Here is a 20149-nt window from a genome sequence, read left to right on the forward strand (position 1 = left end):
GGATTATTAATAATAACAACTATCTAGTAGTGCACCAGAAACTGTGCTAAAACCTTTTTGAGGTTATCTTGCTGTATCTTCCCCACAAATCTATAAGGTCTGTACTAGAATTATTCCCATTTGACAGATGATGAAACAGAGGCTGAAAAACTGAGAGACATAGTGGTTTGCCCAAGGTTCTCCAGCTAACAAGTTATAGAGCTGTACTGGCTTGCTTGCTCTTTCTTTTTCTTTCTTCTTTCTTTCTTTCTTTCCTCTACTTCTTTCTTTCTCTTTTCTTTCTGTTTTCCCAACTTTTTATTTATATTCCAGTTAGTTAAGATCTAGTGTAATGTCAGTTTCTCTTTCTTTCTGTAAGTAGAGTCACCATACAAGGCAAACTGGGATTTAAGCCCAGCTTAAATCTTGTATCCCAATTATTACTGGTGTTCCCTTTCCATCTCAAAAATAGATTCAACAACAAATTATATGCTCATTCTGTTTCAATATTTTTCAATCTTGGTACTATTGACATTTGGGGCTGGAAAACTCTTCGCTGTGGGGGGGCTGTCTTGTGCCTTATAGGGTGCTTAGCAGCATCTGTGGCCTCTGCCCATTAGATGCCAGAAGAACTTCCACCCAAGTAGCAAAACCAAAAATGTCTCCAGATGTTGCCAAACGTCCCCTGAGAAGCAAAATTGCTCCCAGTTGAGAATAACTGCTCATAAAATTTAACTACAAAAGGAAGATCTATTTGTTATGGAATATAGACTGTGAACTGAACCTACTTCATACAGTGGCTACCATGTGCCCTGCATGCATAAAATTTTATTTCCTGGGGGCATTATTTGCCCAACTGGAGAGAAGAGCAAAGGCTAAACACGGAATGAATAAGATGACTGGAAGGCTCCAGGGACAAAAAAAATTGGTTTGTTGCAATTCTTACTAGAGAAGACAGAAACAGTGTATCGGGAAGTGACCCCGAAGCCTCCTGACTGCCCTTTTTAGTAATACTGTAGAGTCTGAGTCTTGATTCCATCCAGCGTTTTGCCTTAGTGATAAACACAAAAGCCAGGGAGATAGCCAGAGAGCGATACTCTAAGAGTCATACTGCAAACTTCTTCAAAAATAACAGCTAATGATAATCAGCGTTCTATTTTCTCCTACTCTTATACTGAGAAATGACCACCATTTCTTTCATACCACCATTTTCCATTTATTAGCAATAACAGAAAAAATACCAATAGCACCAATTAAAAATGAATCCACATGGCGTGTTTTATCCTTACAGCTGTAATAACTAGTAACTAACATGGACTGGAAAGCACTTCGCAAATGTAAAAAGTGCTGTACAGATACATCATAATTATCATCATTAATAAATTAGCCCGATTCTCCTAGTATTCAAAAGGCACGTAAGGTCAGATACATGGGTTTCAGTGGGGCAAAATGATCACAACCTACAATGTAGCAATGGTTCACATGTGTTGGCAACAAGTTTTACCCCATGCAATCCTGCAGAGCTGAAGTTACACACCCTTCAAAACATGGGAGAATGAAGCTAAAAGCAGACAGAACAGGCTTTTTTTTTTTTTTTTGAGATTTAATGTTTTTGTTTTAATAACAGACTCCTACCTTTTATGATAACGTTTAAAAGATAATGTAATTAAACTTCTAAATCGTACATTTTAACAAAATTAAAATTTCTTATTTAAGGTGACAGTAAATTTTATTCTTCGCTATGAGCTGATATTCCAGATGTCATTATAATTTCAAAGCATTCTGTGACTTCAGAGAGGTCAGATTGGTAAATTTTGTGCTTGCATACCCTCAGGGAATAACCACGGTATTCATTCCAGAATTGTTACTAGAAAAAAACAGCTCTATCTATTCCCTTGCCAGAGGGAGTCTTGGCAAGAGACAGCTCTTGGCTGACCATAAATAAAATTCCTTGAATCACCAGTGTCTTGATTTAAGAAAGAAATTTTACTGTGTCTTTCATACACAAAAGCTGATTAACAATGGTTAAAAAAAACACTACTCCACTTTTTCACAGGTGTACAAAAGGAAATATAATGGAATTACATTCAACAATAAAGCTTAAAGTTCACTCTAGGTATAGTTGCATTAACATTCACATACACAAGCACGGAGTAAGTATATTTCAGGAGTCTTATAATAGCATACAGCATACATATGGGAGATTGATTTCAGGTAACATCATAGGTGTCAGCAAGATTAGCAATTCAGAGTGTTCTAAAAAAGGAAAACTAAACCAAAGAGAAGGTGTGGGCTGGCACACCAAGACAAATCACAGAATTCGAGGATTGAAAAGTCGGCTCACTGTGTGTATGAGAAACAATTATTTTTCTTCAATTTCGGGGTCTTGATATAGTTGGCTAGAGAAGGTACTGTGTATTCAAAGTGCACGTAATTGTTTCTTAGAAAAGAGACAGAGAAAGATCCTTTTATTTAGTAATTAATACATGCAAGAGGCAGCCCCAGAGTGACCTGAAAGAGTAAAGCTGTGATTGGCAGGTGGCCGGTATAATACAGATGTTTCAGGCAATTCTCTTAAAGCACTTCTGTAGCAGCAATGATCATTTAAATGGCTGTAGACTGGATTCTCTTTTGAGGAGTTGAGGGGGGACTCATCATATTTCTCTTTAAAGATTTATAGTCATAGATTTTCTCTTTTTTAAATAAATCTATCAAACAACAAACAGCATAAAGTGAGGTGTTGGGGTTTTCTTTCGCTTCTGCTTTTGCATATGTGTTGGAAAAGGATCTAGCCTTTTCATAAACATTGTGTGCAAAAGAATTTTTGATAAAGTGAGCACAAGGACGCACAGCAAACACATCAGATCTGCTTCTGGTGCCCTGGTTGGCCCCGTTCAACACTGAACTGTTGGCTTGTAGGTGTAATGCAGGTTTTAGGGATAATGACACCACAACCAACAGACTTGAGGATGCCCAAAGCCTTGTCGGCAGGGGTGGTTTTGTCTGCGAGAGGGTGGCCACTGCCTCTTGAGTTGTAAGATTTAGAAAGTCTGGTCCCTTTTAGTTCACGTTCCCCCTGGATTGGCAACTCCCACTGTTTCTTTGCCTTTGTTTCCCAGCCCTCCTTGCACCAACTAGTCTCATCTGGCCCATCCCAGCCAATGTCTGGCACTCACACGCCCACGGTAACCACACAAACCCAGTGGCCACAGACACCCAAGCTGCTCAATCTCAAAACCTTTGAGCCTGCCCTGCAAGTGTCATCAAGACAGGATCCCCGGAGCACAGGGCAGAGAGTCCAACCTCTCACTGGCGGGGCTGGGAAGCTTCTCCTTTGCGGCGGAGGAGAAAGGAAACTTGGGTCTGCTTTTTAGGTTCTGAAAACAAGCCAGAGTGGAGAGAAAGAGTTAACACCAGACTTAGTAAAGCTTTTAAGACAAAACCTCTTAAATGTGATCTACACAGACACAGGGAACTTTCTGCAGATTTCTGAGGTCTATAAGAGAGGGCTCATGGAGATAGGAGAAGGGAGTGGGGAGTTGCTACATGGGAGAGATTTGCCATTATTACAAAAACTGGCTAAGTGGCTTGTTTCCATGAGATGACCTCACTGGTCACTGTTGTCAGTCGTGCTGTTCCCTTTCTCTTTTTTTTCCTGGGTCTTGTTACCCTTCTTCTTTTTCTTCTTTTTCTTGGTCTCCTCCTTTTTGCCGAAGGTTATGAAGTCACTTTTGTCAATTTGGCTGTTAGTAGGCTCCTGCCGGATGGAGATGATTGCAGGAGATCCTGGGATAATGAATTTGTCTGGCAACTCACCGGGACCAGATTGTTTGGGGTTGCCTGGTCCGTATTTAAAGGTCCAGCTGTTGCTGTTGACACCAGCACCCACTGGAGGGGACACTTCTCCTGCCTCTGGTTCTGAAAGACAAAACATCCCAAGTCAGTGAGAGTCAACACACGCCTTCCAGGTCACGCTAGTGGGTAGAATACAGGGGAAGCTGCACAGACAACCCTGGCTCCCCCGCCCCCCAAGAAATCAGGGGTTATTTCCTTGAGCCTGAGGGCAAGGTCAGTGTTCGGAAACAATCAGGAAGGCAGATTTTCTCACCAGGGGTCTGGAAGTCTAATTTTCTAGGGACATATTTTTGGTTCTTTGTGCAGAATTTCCTAAAGAATGTGGTCGTGATTATTTTGCCTGGGAATGGGATGGAAAATGTACTGGGTTAAAGCAGAACAGGCAATAAAAGAACTAGGAATAAATTTAATCAAGGAGGTGAAAGACCTGTACTCTAAACTCTAACATGTTTATGGAAAAAACTGAAGAAATGACACAAATAAATGGGAAGATATTCTGTGCTCAGGGGTTGGAAGAATTAATATTACTATAGAGTCAATGCAATCCTTACCAAATTTCCAATGGTATTTTTCACAGAAAGAGAAAATCTTAAAATTTGTACAGAACCACAAAAGACCCTAAATAGCCAAAGCAATCTTTAAAAAAATTTCTTGTAATGTTTATTCATTTTTAAATTTTTTTATTTTTTCAACGTTTTTTATTTATTTTTGGGACAGAGAGAGACAGAGCATGAACGGGGAAGGGGCAGAGAGAGAGGGAGACACAGAATGGGAAGCAGGATCCAGGCTCTGAGCCATCAGCCCAGAGCCCGACGCGGGGCTCGAACTCACGGACCGCGAGATCGTGACCTGGCTGAAGTCGGACGCTTAACCGACTGCGCCACCCAGGCGCCCCGTAATGTTTATTCATTTTTGAGGGAGAGAGAGAGAGAGCGAGCGAGGGCATGAGTGGGGGAGGGGCAGAGAGAGAGAGAGAGAGGGAGACCCAGAATCTGAAGCAGGCTCCAGGCTCTGAGCTGTCAGCACAGAGCCTGACGTGGGGCATGAACCCACTAATGGTGAGATCATGACCTGAGCCGAAGTCGGACACTCAAATGACTGAGCCACCCAGGCGCCCCAACAGCCAAAGCAATCTTGAGAAGGAAGAACAAAGCTGGAGACATCATGCTTTCTGATTTCAAGCTATATTACAAAGCTATAGTCATCAAACAGTATAGTATTGGCATAAAAACAGACACTTAGATCATTGAAACAGAATAGAGGACCCTGACGTAAACCCATGCATATATGTCAATTAATTTACCACAGAGGAGGCAAGAATATACAGTGGGGAGGGGACGTTCTCTTTAGGAAATGGTTTTGGGAAAACTGGACGTCTATGTGCAAAAGAATGAAACCGGACCCCTGTCTTACACCACGCACAGAAAAAAACTCAAAATGGATTAAAGACTTGAACATAAGACCTGAAAGCATAAAACTCCTCAAAGAAATCATAGGCAGTAAGCTCCTTGATGTGAGTCTTTGTGAATCTGACACCAAAAGCAAAAGCGATAAAAGCAAAATAAACAAACTACACTACATCAAACTAAAAAGCTGCTGCCCAACAAACTAAACCATCAACAAGATGAAAAGGTAACCTACTGCATGGGAGAAAATACTTGTAAATCATATATCTGATAAGTGGTTAATATCCAAAATGTATAAAGAATTCATTCAACTCAACAGCAAAAGAATATACCCTCTGATTTTCAAAACAGGCAGAAGATTTGAATAGGCTTTTTTAAAAAGAAGACATACAAATGGCCAAAAGGTACATGAAAAGTTGCCCAGTTATCACTAATCATCAGGGAGAGGCAAATCAAGACCACAGTGAGATATCATTTCCCACTTGTCAGAATGGCTATCGTCAAAAAGACAAGAAATAACAAGTGCTGGCGAGGACGTGGAGAACAGGCAACCTGTGAGCACCGTCGGTGGGAATGTAAACTGGTGCAGCCACTATGGAAAACAGTATGGAGATTCCTCAAAAAATTAAAAATAGAAATACCATACAATCTAGTAATTCTGGGTATTGTACTTCTGGGTATTGATCCAAAGAAAATGAAAACACTAACTTGAAAAGATATGTGCACTCCTGTGTTCACTGTGGCGTTATTTACAATAGCCAAGATATGGAAACAACCTAGGTGTCCGTAGATGGAAGAATGGATAAAGAAAATGTGGCATGTATTGTAAAAATGAGTAAAGAAAACCTCATTTAATGGAGTCAGGATGGGCACCTGGCTGGCTTAATCCATGAGCATGTGCCTCTCTCGATCTCTAGGTGGTGAGTTCAAGCTCTATGTTGCAAGTAGAGCTTACTTTAAAAAAAAAAATAATGGAGTCAGGAAGCCTGGAAGGGGGATCTCTCGCACACATACCACTCCTGGAAGCCCGCACTACCAACAAGAAGAAGGAAGGTAGCTCTTATCTTGACAAAGATACTTTTCACACAGGACTTTTATCACCTGCTTGTAAGACAAAGAAAGGACAATCTCTCCCTGCCCCAGCAACAACACAATAACCACCACCTGAAGCCAAAGAGAAACCACCACGGATCTCAGACTCTTGTTCTTTTCCAAAGAATTTTGATCAAAACAACCCTCCCCAATTTCCTCCTAAAACCTAGTAAGAGGTGACCTTTCCTTAGTCTCTTAGGACTTGCCTGTGGTTTACCACAATTTGTCCAAATTGCATTCCTCTGCTATTCCCTAATAAACTCATTTTGTTGGTAAAATAACTGGCGATTTTATTCATGTTTGACAATATATATAATGGAGTATTATTCAGCCATAAGAAGAATGAAATCTTGCCGTTTGCAACAACATGGATGAAATTTCAGGGCATTATTCTAAGCAACATAAGTCAGAAAGAGAAAGACAAATAAGGTATGATCTCACTTATGTGTGGAATCTAAAAAACAACAGTAACAAAACCAAAAACAAAAAGCCAAGCTCATAGAGACAGAGAACCAATTAGTGGTAGCCAGTGGCAAGAAGGGGACAGGTATGTGTGAAATGGGTAAAGGTGGTCAGAAGGTACAAACTTCCAGTTATAAATAAGTAAGTCACTGGGATGTTAACATACAGCATGGTGATGATTGTTTCTGGGTTTGTTTGTTTGTTTGTTTTTAAAAAAGCATCTCTTTTCTTCCTTTCTCCCTTTCTTCCTTCCTTCCTTTCTTTTTTAAAAATTCTGTGCCGACAGTGTAGAGCCTGATGCGGGGCTCAAACTCATAAACCATGAGATGATGACCTAAGCCAAAGCTGGACGCTTAACTGACTGAGGCACCCAGGCACCCCAATTATTTTCTTTTTTTAAACTTATTTATTTATTTATTTTGAGAGAGAGCATGCGCAAACAGGGGAGGCACAGAGAGAGTGAGAGAGAAAATCCCAAGCAGGCTCCCCACTGAGAGTGCAGAGCCCAATGCAGGGCTTGAACTCACAACCCTGAAACTATGACCTGAGCTGAGATCAAAAGTCAGACTCTTAATCACCTGGGTGATGATACTGCTTACTTGAAAGCTGCCAAGAGAGATCTGTAAGTTCTCATCACACATACATACACACAAACAAAATTCTTTTGTAATTATAGTGACAGATGTCAATTAGACTTAATGTGGTGATCATTTTATAATGTATACAACTATCAAATCATTATATTGTATACCTGAAACTAATATAATGTTATATGTCTATACCTCAGTAAAAAGAAAAAAAAATATTATTAAAGAGAATCTTTTTCATAAAAAGAAACAAAGAACCAAAAGTCCTGAGGTTGTAAGAGCTATTGTAAACAGGGCATTCCCTGGAACAATTAGTGCTGTTAATTAACTTTTTGTAGTCTTTCTACAATGAAAGAAGCCCTGGGCATTTGTTATTGTAATCACAAACTGAAATACTTGAATCTCATTTTGGGTAGACACTACTGTTTTCTCAAACCGGTTCTAAGGACCTCTGGGGTCTCCTGAGTTCTCTGTTAGAATTTTTTAAATGGAGGTCTCCATAATGATGGTAACATAAAAGGCAGCTGTAGACATAAGTAGATTCTGTGGTACCTGGACAATACCCCCGTCCCCTGACTCCCCCAAACTAAGAACCGCCAAAGGATTTCAGAACCTTTGTCTGCAATTATACTCAAAATACTTTAATTGTCTTCAGGTAATGGGCGAAAAACCTAAACCAGAGGTACATGATGGAAGAAGGTGGCGGGGGGAGGCAGGGAGACAGGGGGAGGAAGAAGGAGGAGGTTGGGTGGGGGGGGAAGGAAGCAGCAGCAGCTGCAGCATAAGCAGCAGCAAATTAGTGTGTGATTACAGAAAACTTTGGCTACAAATGTATTTTGACACCTACTTTGTCCAAAACAAAAGATGAATTAGTGGAACCAACTATTGGATCCTAATTGTATCACAATAACCTTGAGGAGTGATGGGATGAAGCAGAGAAGAGATGGAAAAATGTGTGGGTATAGAGGGGTGCTACCTAGTATAGAAGAATGGAATCCTGTTGTAAATATAGTCCTGTTTGGGTAAAGCACTGGGAGCCAACCTTACTTTCCAAACCCAGCCCCCTCCCTCAGTGTGCTCAGAGTCTAGTTGAGACAGACACTCAAGCAATTGTAAGGCAACTGGATAAATGCAATGACCAAGGTACACAAGAAGTGTTATGGGATTCCAGAGGAAAAAATTACTAATTATACTTGAGAAAGTCAAAGGAGATTCCAGAGGAGAGATGAAATTTGCCCTGGGTAGGGGGAAATTATGATGTATCCACAGGGGTTTTCAATGCAAGACCTCCCCAAGAATCTAGCTGGAAGACACATGATAAAGGATATGGATGACTTCTAGAAGAGTAGAGGTCAGATCTAGAGAGGAAGAGTAATGGTCTTTCTGTGTAAAGTAATCCCAGCGGCCACGACACTGAAACCATCTGACATCACAGTAGCATGCACGTATCTGACACTGCTCCTGGGGTGGAATCCTGAAAAATTCTGCAAGATAAACCATTTACATTTGATTGCAGTTTCAGATTCTCTACATCTGCCATTTCCATCTCCCGACCTGCCACTTACCTATCTCCTCTCATTTGGCATTCTTAGACACTACTTCTCTAACACTGCTCATGTCAAGCTCACTAATCACGTTATTGCCAAAGCCAGTGGTCACATTTTAGTCTGCACCGTAGCGAACCTCTCAGGGGCATCTGTCCGCCGCTTTGGGAGACACTTGTTTTTATGAGTTCCTTATCAAACCATTCTCCTCTTTTGGCACTGTACCTTCTTCTTTCTCTTCACTCCTTTCGAGGTCTCAGCCATGTCCATCAGTATATGTACCGTCCAAATACGCTGATGAGATATAGATTTATATTTAGAGACTGTATCCCTCTGTGCTCCAATCTCATGTCTCCAAATGCCCATCCTATATCTATTCTTGAAAGTCTCATGGGACATCTCAAGCAGAAAGAACTCTTGATTCCTCTCATCTATTCCTTTCTAAATCTCTCCAGTCTCAATAAATGGCATTCCATTCACCTTAATGCTCAAGCCAGAAACTTCCATTTTTTTCCCCTATTCTCCATTCTCCACTTAAAGTATATCAAGATCTGTCATTCCTGCCTCCTAAATATACCTTGACTTTGTCCTTTTCTCTCCATATGGACTGTCACTACCTTTTTTTCAGGGCACCATTACCTTGAATGTGAATTATAGCAACAGGCTCTTCCTTGTCCAGCCTGCTTTGACTTTTGCTTCTCTCTAGCCCTCCACCCAGGAGCCAGAGTCATCTTTACTCCTTAAGTTTTTCTCCCTTTTTTAAAAACTGAAATATAGCATACATACAGTAAAATTCTTTAAAAATAGAAAGCAGATTACATCACTCCTCTGCTTAAAATTATTCAGAGGCTTTCTACTGCCTTAACAAAATAATAAAAATCAAACTCCCTAACATGGTATATAAGGCCCTTCAATAATCTGATATTTTTTATTCTCCAATCTCATCTCCAAGACTCCCTCTCACCACTATCCTCTGGCCACACAGGCCTTCTTTTGGGTCCTCAGACTCCTCTTGGGATTGTTTTTGCCTCAAGGCCTGTAAGCACACAGTTTCCTTTTGCCTAGAATGATCTCCCCTCCATTCTTAGCAGGACTCCTCATTCTTCAAGTCTGTGCTCAAATGTAACCCCCTCACTGAGGTGTTCTATGACCCTCCTGGCCAAGCAGCAATGTCCTTCACCTCCATCTGTCACTGTAACATCCAGAGAGGCAGAAAAGGTATCTGCTTCATTCACCACTACCTAAGCAGAGTCTAGCACAATTCCTGGCCCATAACAGGGGTTTAAATAAATACTTGCTGGGTGGGTGAATTCAAGGACTGGTAGGAGAAGCAGCAGGGCCTCCAACAGATCCAACAGCCCTCCACTGACTGCACTCACTGCTGCTTGTCCCTAAAGACAGTGAAGTGATGTGTGTAAAGTGCTAAGCCTGATCGCCAGCACAACGTAAGAGCCCAATAAATTGAACCACATATGGGCAACTATATATGGCACAGCTCTTGGGGCTAGGAAGGCAGGTTAAGAATATATTGCAAATTTAGCTCAAGTACCAGCAGGCAGTAGGGAAAAGAAGCAAGGAACTTTCATCTCTCCCCCAAATCTCTTTCCCTACAACATGCTTCCCCTGGCAGAGTGAACTTTACTGCTCTGTGGACACGGGGGCCATGGATGCTTTTTCTCTGAGACTAAGACTAATTTCTTTAGCCATCAGAGATAAATCTGCAACTGAGCTCAGCCAGAAGCTGCCTGTTTACCTTTAACATACAGACCCCGTCCTTGAGAGATGGAGACAAAAGCAAGGCAGGTGTTTAAAAGCCGGGATTTGTCATCTAGGAAAACTGGGTTTCAATACCACTCTGGGGTCTCTCACAAAGCCCAGGATGGAAATTTTTCCCAACCACAGCCAGGACTCTGCATGAGGCCTCAGGACTGTCATCTGGAGATGCAGAGCTCAGAGATGTCTTTATCTTGCAGAATTAAAGGACATTAAAGGCTAGATCTGTTGGACAAGGGAGCCACTCACAGCAGGACTGCTAAGAGTTAATGAGTTTCTTTTACATGTCACTGAGCTTCTCGGCCTTTGCGGGGAGTCTTGGTTGGTCTGACTCAGCCTTAACTCCAAGAAGCGATCAGAGATCCATTCCAGTGCATCTCTCTCATATCCAGCTTCTGCAGAGCAGAAGGAAATCTGGTTTCTAGAGTCCCTTACAGACGATTGTGACTAACCTGTTCTGGTTCATGTGTAAGCAAACATCTCTGAGGGCTCATTCAGGTGAAATAAGAGCTTCAGAATCTGAGGAACAACACTTACTGACCTCCTAATCTTGAGTCCCTCTTGACCAAGAGCACTAAAGCCCCTTGGCCATATTCACCTATAAAATGCTGTGACTTTGGGGGCAGGATCAAGGAAATACTCCCCTTTAAAGAAGGTGAGAAAGGAAGAGACACCAGGGCCAGTACCAGCAAATAGTCAATCCAGGGAATGTTTCCTCTTTTCCTTTTCCCCCTCCTGTGACTTCCCACAAGTCCCTCCCCTCTGGTCCTAGGGAACCTAGCTCACTGGCAAGGCCAAGACTGACATGAAGTCAAGACTCCATGGCGGGGAGGGGCACCTGGGTGGCTCAGTCAAGTTTCCAACTCCCGATTTTGGCTCAGGTCATGATCTCACAGTTGGTGAGTTCAAGCACAGCATCAGACTCTGCACTGACAGTGTGAAGCCTGCTTGGGATTCTCTCTGCCCATCCCCCAACCCCCAGCATCTCTCGCTCTCAAAATAAATAAAAAATAAATAAACTTTAAGACTCTATCAGAGCCTAGAAAGGGGATTTCAGGTATATACCAAGCAGGTGGGGGTCTGGATCCTTAGGCAGAGTCCTTCCCTGACATTCAGATTACAAGCCAATGGGATTTAAATGCTTTAACAGAGAGGCACCTGGGTGGTTCAGTCGGTTAAACGATTGACTTCAGCTCAGGTCATAATCTCAGTTTGTGAGTTCAAGCCCCACATTGGGCTCTGTGCTGACAGCTCGGGGCCTGGAGCCTGCTTTGGATTCTGTGTCTCCCTCTCTCTCTGCCCCTCCACCACTAACGCTCTGTCTGTCTCTCTCTCAAAAATAAATAAACATTCAAAAAATAAATAAATAAAAGCTTTAATAGAATATAATCATAATTACAGTAAATGGTTTTGCCTCCTCCCCTTTTTTTGGTATTGGCTGATTTCTCCACCACAGGTAGGAATACATTTAAAAGTCAGAACAGGGGCGCCTGGGTGGCTCAGTCGGTTAAGCGGCCGACTTCGGCTCAGGTCATGATCTCACGGTCCGTGAGTTCGAGCCCCATGTCGGGCTCTGTGCTGACAGCTCAGAGCCTGGAGCCTGTTTCAGATTCTGTGACCCTACCCCGTTCATGCTCTGTCTCTCTCTGTCTCAAAAAAAATAAATAAACGTTAAAAAAAAAAATTAAAAAAAAAAAGTCAGAACAACATACATATTTTTTAAAATGCATAAAGATCTCCAACTTAAAAAGCTGCCCTCTGGGGTAACTGGGTGGCTCAGTTGGTTAAGCATTTGACTTCAGATCAAGTCACGATGATCACCTTCCTGTCTACACCACAGGATCTAATGGTTTGTGAGTTCAAGCCCCGAATTGGGCTTTGGGTTCTGTACTGATAGCGCAGAACCTGCCTGGGATTCTCTCTCTTTGCCCCTCCCCCACTCACACTTTCTCTCTCTCTCTCAAAATAAATAAATAAACTTAAAAAAAAACCCAAAAACTGCTGGCAGCTTTTTCTGCCCACAGGTCCTGTCCCCATACTTTAATAAAATCACCTTTTTGCACCAAAAACAAAAACAAAAAACAACAACAGCAACAACAAAACCCCTGCCCTCTGAAGGTAGCTAGCCACTTCATTTAATCCTATAAAGTCACCTTAGACACTTCTCTTAGGCACTGCCCAGGGTCTTTTTTGGCAACATCCAACTTTACTGTTTTATAAAGGAACTGTGGCCAGAGTTTGGCTTCGGGGACTGGGGATGAGTGGGTTTGCCAAAGCACATAGTGGGGAAGGTCCTGAACAGAGTGCAGCAAATGCCAGCCTTGTGAACTCACCCCCAACCCTATTCTGAAACGCTCTGGGCAGTCAGGTGAGGCCAGAAGAGATTTTTCTGATTTACATTAATTTTCCCCAACAGAATAACACCAAGTCATTTTGACCAAGGACAGTACTTTGAGGAAAGCTCTTGGAGGGTCACAGGCTGGAGTATGCTGGGGGGAGGGGGGTTGGGGGGGTCGAATTCTCTTTTCCTCTGTTCACCTTGCTTTTTTCTCTTCTGAACTTGAGAGTTTGCCCTGACCTCTATCATTCATAATACAAAGTTCTGGGCAATTTGCATAAGTACTTCTGAAACAGTTTTCTCATCCATAAAATGGAGATGATCACCTTGCTGTCTACACCACAGGATTCTGGATGTATTTAACATTTTCTGTACTCTTCCTATGTGCGTGGCACAGGCTAAGCAGACCTGTGTGCAATATAATTTCTGCTCCTCACAAGAACCAGACGAAGTAAATATTGCCAATATCCATGTCTCTTTTATAGGTATGTCTGTTTTATAAAAGAAGAGACTAAGGATCAATGATCTCCCAGTTACTTAGTGGAAGAGCCTAGGACCGGATGGAACCTAGGCAGTCTTAAACTCCACCACATGCTGAGCTGTACCTGAAGGCCCTTTGAAAACCCTGAAGCATTATACAAATGTAGCGATTACTTTGGTAGATTTGTTTTGCCACCATTTGAGAGACAGAGGTGCAGGCAGGAACCCCTAAGCTAGAATCAGCTGAAAGAACAGAGGCTGGGGGCGGGGCATGGATGCAGCAGCGACAAGCTCAGGAAAATCACAGCCCATTCTGCAGGTTTCAGCCCTCCCCTTACCACCCCATTCATCCCTTTGTTGCCATCTTTGGGATTTAGTCCTAAGGTTAATAAAGAGCCTCCAGAAAACCCATCATTTTGATTAAAGTCTGGGCTATCTTTCCAGACAGCACTCTGGAGCCTGCCTACCGCCCACTCCGCTAGGTCAGTGCAGCCAGCAAAAGCTATTAAATGATTACAGCCATTTCCGGCCCAGCCAGACAGCTCCCCTGGATTGCTCATTCTCTGGCTGGGGCTGCCGCTGCCCAGGGAAAAGTCACAGCACAGAAGGTTCTGCAGATTCTGGGTTTGCAGGTGAACATGCAGGCTTTCTGCGCAGGGACACCCCACTTCTCCCCCTTCCTTGACTCCTCTCCCCACCGGAGCCTGCCACTACAGCCTCAAGCAGCTCCGATTTTGTTTGCACCGTCTTAAGCAACCATTTCATCTGTCTCTCCTGTGTGTGTGTGTGTGTGTGTGTGTGTGTGTGTGTGTGTTAGCAGAACCTAGCAGATTGTAGAATCATACACGCTCAGTCTGACCAAAAGGCAAAAACCATCCGCCATCAAACCTGCTGAAAGACCTGGCTGTAAAGCATCCCTAGCTCTACCCCACCCCCATCCTACCATCTGTGGGGCTGTGGGCTGCCCGAACAAGCTCCGCCTCCTTTCGCTCACTCAGCCTTTATGAATTGGGCAATGTTAATCGGAGTAATTACAGCCCACAAAACACAGGAGAACCGCAGTCTGCAACCCAAATCCTGTTCAGGATCAGAGAGAGGGGGAGAAAGCTCCAACCACCTGGGCTAGCATTTCCACCATTTCTCCACTACTTCCTAGGCCTTCAAAAGTCAGTGGAAAGAATTTTCCGAGGAAACAAGACAATGTAAAAATACACTGCGTGTTCTCTGTTAGGACCTTAGGCTCTATAATCAGAATAGTAGGTTTAAATATGGCTACAGCGTATATATTATGTGATGTCTAGCAAATCATTTAATATCTCAGTTTTCATGTGTAAAGGAGATAATAGCACTTCATAGGGTTTTTGCAGGATTAAATGTAATTATCCTTATGGAATATAAAACAGTGCATGATACAAAGTAAAAACTCATTACATTTTACTTGTTAGTAAGATCAGAGGAGCAGAAGATTCAGTCACTTAGGGAATACTGATAAATTGCTTATTAAAGGTCAAGCATTTTATGAAGCATTTTGCATTTGCATTTATATGTATATATATACAGACACACACATATATTCCCTATAATAAGTAATAATTATAAAAAATAATTGTTATAAAAAAGGATTTCCAGGGTGCCTAGGTGGCTCAGTGGAGCGTCTAACTCTTGATCTCAGCTCAGGTCTTGATCTCAGGGTTGTGGGTTCAAGCCCCACATTGGGCCCCGTGCTGGACAGGGAGCCTACTTTGAAAAAAAAAAAAAAAGTTTTCCATTCTATAGGTAAGGAACTGAAGGCTTAATTACAGCAAGGTCTTTTGCCCTGAATCACACAGGGATTTGGTAATAAAACTGAAAAATTCTTTTGGCTCAGACTCCCCAGCTCAATAATTGATTTGTTGTTATTATTTTATTTCTGTGAAGCCTTGGGGATGAGGGAGGAGACAGAGTTGAGCTCACTCACAGGCCTAGCAGTCTGACCCCTAGAGTGGCAGGGAGGGGATGATGGGAGTATGAAGCCAGGCAGGCTGGTCTGAATCCACTCCCCAGAGAGTGCCACTCCTGGGTGAACCGCCTGCTTGCGGGGTTGAGGGGGGCAGTGGCTGCGTGATCTGGAAGGAGATTTTGTGGCTATTTGTTGCCTCAGGCCACAGCTGGGCTAATTTTCAGTAATTTTGGAGCGGAAGAGATAAATACAGTGGCATATTTTTAAAGCCACAGCTCTTGCTTTGTGCCCAAAATAACTCTACCATTTCTAGGTTAAGAGTATAAAGACATCATGTGCTGTGAACACAGATTCAGAAACTGGAATGGCTGGTTTCAAATCTTCCAAGCTCTCCGCAGTAAGCCAAAAAAAAAAAAAAGAAATCAATAATATTTCTTTCCATGACCCCCTAACCTAGCAGGGCTCAAGCTGCATGGTTTTCTGTACCTTATTCCTGGTTGCTGGAGTCCAGGGAGGGCAATTTCCCCTTAGAGCCTTCTTACAATGCCCCCAGCCTCAGCCAAGCTGTTATAACCTAGGGCTAGCAGAATGCTGAAAATGAAGGTTTGGGGGACACAAACATTTGAGCTGCAATCTCAGCTTTATCACCTATTTGTTGTGTAACCTAGAGCAAGTCGCTTGGCCTCTCAGCCTGCATTCTTTCATATGTAAAACAGATAACAATATCCATCTAATGGAACTGTGAGCATTAAAAGGACATAGTGCTCATAAATCACATAGAACAATGCCTGGCACGCAGAAACCGAAATAGAGGATTGGTATTATTACAATGTAGTGTTCCTCTGAGGAACCTGACTCTCTGCCCACCCTACCCCCCAACAATTTATTCCTGGATGCAGTACTTCCAGGAACTCTCCTTTCCAGGGGCCCTCCTCCCATCTGGCTCTGCCACTCCCAGGGATCATTAAAGAAGTCTAGCTGTGAAGTTTTCCATCCTAGGACTGGTTGCTAGGTAGGGAGCCATTCTCTAGAGCCCTCTGAAGCAGGCAGGAAGGATGCACCTTAGTCACGGTGGGACCCCACTATGGATGAAGTTGGAAAAGACTTGAGGGAGTGCCTGGGCAGCTTAGTCGGTTAAGTGTCCGACTGCAGCTCAGGTCATGATCTCATGGCAGAGGAGTTTGGGCCCCATGTCGGGCTCGGTGCTGACAGCTCAGAATCTGGAGCCTGATTCGGATTCTGTCTCCTCTCTCTCTGCCACTCCCCCACTCATGCTCTGTCTCTCTCTCTCTCTCCCTCAAAAATAAATAAACATTAACATTTTTTTTATTATTATGTTTATTTTAAGAGAGAGAGAGAGACAGAGTGGGAGAGGGGCGGAGAGAGAGGGAGACAGAATCTGAAGCAGGCTCCAGGCTCTGAGCTATCAGCGCAGAGCCCAACATGGAGCTCGAACCCATGAGCATCAGATCATGACCTGAGCCAAAGTCAGATGCTCAACCGACTGAGCCACCCAGGTGCCCCTAAAAAACTTTTTTTTAAAAAGACAGGTTCAAATCACAGCTCTGGCATTCTGTGTTCTACTATTTTCTACTACACTACTTGGGTGAAGCAGACTTGTGGTTTTTTCACAGGTAACATGGATATAGTAGCCACCTCCAAGAGGCAACTAAATTTATTTATTATGTACAATAAACTAGACATTGTGCTAGGAATTAGGGACAGAGATATGAATAATATTAGGGCAGGTACCCTGCCCTCCAAGAGTTAAAGTGAAGAAAAAGACAAATAAATGAATAAATACAATATTGTTTTAAGTGAAAGGGGATTTCAACTACCTCCACTGTGACCTCAGTCTGTACTTTCTAACTGATTGAGTTCTTCTTTCCAGCATATCTTTCCCAGCAGGCAAAGCCTTCCAGGACAGGAAGAGAAACTGCCCCTCAAGCATTAACTACTACTTCCCTGACTCCAGCAAGATTCTGCATGATTGACCCCAAGACAGTGATCGACCCAACCTTTACTACCCAGCACTTGTACCCACCCACCTTTGCCCCACATTTTCCCTATATAAACCTGGAAGTCTTGTCAGCACTCTGGAGGCAGTCTTTGAGACACTGGCCCACTGTCTTCCTGGTGTCAGCCTCACTGAACTAAATTCCTGTCTTGTTTCACCACCACTCCTCTCCCTGCTTTTGGATTCTGTCAGTGGCGACCGGCTGAACCTGGTCTGTCTGGGATGCCCCAGAGCCACATGCTCTTGCACCTCTGTGACCCAGTTACATAAGGAATAAACAAGATAGAGAAACTATGGCATAAAGATGGCATTAAACTCTCTAGAGTCAGTGTGTGCAGAGGTTAAGAGCACTAGCTCAGAAGTCAATGAGCCCTGTTTCAGATCTTGTTCCCCCCAATTAACTAGATAGATATGTGACCTTTCCTAACCCTAGGTGCCTCAGTTTCCTAAGCATTAAAATGGGGATAATAACAGGGGCGTCTGGGTAGCTCAGTCAATTAAGCGTCCCACTTTGGCTCAGGTCATGATCTCACAGTTCGTGGGTTCAGTCCAGTTCTGTGCTGACAGCTCAGAGCCTGGAGCCTGCTTCAGATTCTGTGTCTCCCTCTCTATCTGCCCCTACCCCGCTCACACTCTGTCTCTTGCTCAAAAATAAAAATAAACATTTAAAAAAGACTCTTCTCTGGGGTGGTTATACACAGTAAGAGATAGATAATACATGTAAAATGCTTAGAACAGTACCTGGCTTAAGTAAACAAAACATGGTTTAAGTGCTCAATACAGGTAAGCTATTACTATTATCATTCACAAATAAATTCTCTCATTATCTCTGCTCCAGGAATTCTCAAGCCTGAGGGCTAAGTCCCTTGGTGGGATGGCTAACTTAAGTGATACATAGTACTGGCTAGGGGTGGGGTCAGAGGGAAGTGTGTAACAAATGCAGTCCAACCCTAGATAAGAGCATGCCGATTTGGTATGTTCATACCCTATAACCCAGTAATCCCACTTCTGGAAACATAAGATACATAAGATTTATGTATAAGAATATCCATTGCATGGTTTAAAAAACATAGATACCAACAGGAAGCTGGATAAATAAATAATAATATGGACATACGGCACAATATGTCCTTATTAAAGAAAAATGAGGTGAGTCTATATGTACTGATTTGGAAAGATGTTTATTTAAAAAAAAAAGCTGTATACTAATACATATAACATCTCATTTTGCTTTTTGAAAACCTACTTCTTTTTTATTAAGCCAAAAACATTCAGGGGTGCCTGGCTGGCTCAAATGGTAGAGCATGTGACTCTTGATCTCAGAGTTGTGAGTTTAAACCCCACGTTGGGTGTAGAGATTACTTAAAAATAAAATCTTAAAAAAATTCATGTATCAATTATGTGATTAAAAGTTATTTTGGGGGTACCTGGGTGGCTCAGTCAGTTGAGCATCCGACTTTTGATTTTGGCTCAGGTGGTGATCCTGGGGTGATGGGAATGAGCCCTGATTCAGGCTTGGCACTGAGCATGGAGCCTGCTTAAGATTCTCTCTCTCTGCCCCTTCCCCACTCATGTGTGTATGCTCTCTCCCTCTCTCTCTCAAATAAAAAAAAAATTATTTTGAAAAATATTTGGAAGCCTAGAGTAAACTATGGACTTTGGGCAATAGTGCATGTCAATGTAGATTTGTCGATTGTAACAAATGGACCACTCTGGTGCTGGATCTCAATAGTGGGTAAGGCTGTGCGGGTGTGGGGACAGGGCTACATAGGAACTCCTCTGTACCTTCTGCTCAGTTTTACCGTGAACATAAAGCTGCTATAAAAAATAAAGTCTATTAACCTCAAAAAATATTTGGAAGATATACACAAAACTGTTAACAGTGGTTGCCTCACTGAAGGGGAGTGGGATTCAGGGACACTTGAATATTTTCATGCAAATGATGTTGTATTGTTTCATATCCATATCAACAATATAATTACATGTTATTTTATAATACAGTACTTTGAACTTTATATTTATAAAAAATCTGGGGGATACACACTAAACTATTGGTAGTGGTTACTTCGTGGGAGCGTGACCGGAGATAGAGGTAAGGTACTAATCATTTTATTTTGCTTTTGTACAGATTTAATTTGTCATAATCTTTGTTCTTTTACAGTTAAATCAGAGAGAGAGAGAGAGAGAGAGATTAAAAAGATGACTAGCCCAGCCACTACTTAATCAGCTGTAAATTCAAAAACTAGCTGAGACAAAACATCATTGTCCCAGATAGTCTGGACCCAGGACCAGCTACATGATTTGCAGGGCCCATAAAAAATTATTAAGTACTTTGAGATGGCAACAGCACAATATTAAACCAAGAGGCCCTTCTAAGTGCAAGGCCCCATGAAGCAGCCTTGTCTGGACCCAAGAGCCCAGTGCTGGGTCCCCGCTTCAGCACCACAGCTTAACAGGGACTCTTTCTAGAGTTTCCACACTGCCTGTCCACCTGTGAGAGATAATCATTTCACCCAACAGTAAAACTGCTTCCGGGTTGGTTGGGTTTTCAAACTTTTTGTCGCTACCCTTCCCCCTCACTTTGTCGCAATCTGTGCTTCTTAAAATTTGGCAGCAATCCCAGGCTCTGTGTTGCTGTGTCACTTCTCAGCCTTGAGCAACCATTTCTAGACAAGCA

General features: G+C 42.6%; 1 protein-coding gene across 2 annotated transcripts in view; it reads right to left on the reverse strand.

Moving 5' to 3' along the window:
* Window positions 1-1946: 1946 nt before the first annotated feature.
* The window catches only part of LOC112861025 (protocadherin alpha-C2), a 93780-nt gene continuing 75577 nt past the window's right edge, over window positions 1947-20149 (reverse strand). For both annotated transcript variants that reach the window (XM_086702326.1, XM_025924272.2), the window contains exon 4: window positions 1947-3897. In XM_086702326.1, the coding sequence (XP_086558452.1) occupies window positions 3587-3897 (311 nt within the window). In that variant the 3' untranslated portion in view covers window positions 1947-3586. The remainder of the gene's footprint in view (window positions 3898-20149) is intronic.

This window comes from Puma concolor, chromosome A1, assembly GCF_028749965.1.
Source record: "Puma concolor isolate L17-30 chromosome A1, mPumCon1.1.hap2, whole genome shotgun sequence".
NCBI lineage: Eukaryota > Metazoa > Chordata > Mammalia > Carnivora > Felidae > Puma > Puma concolor.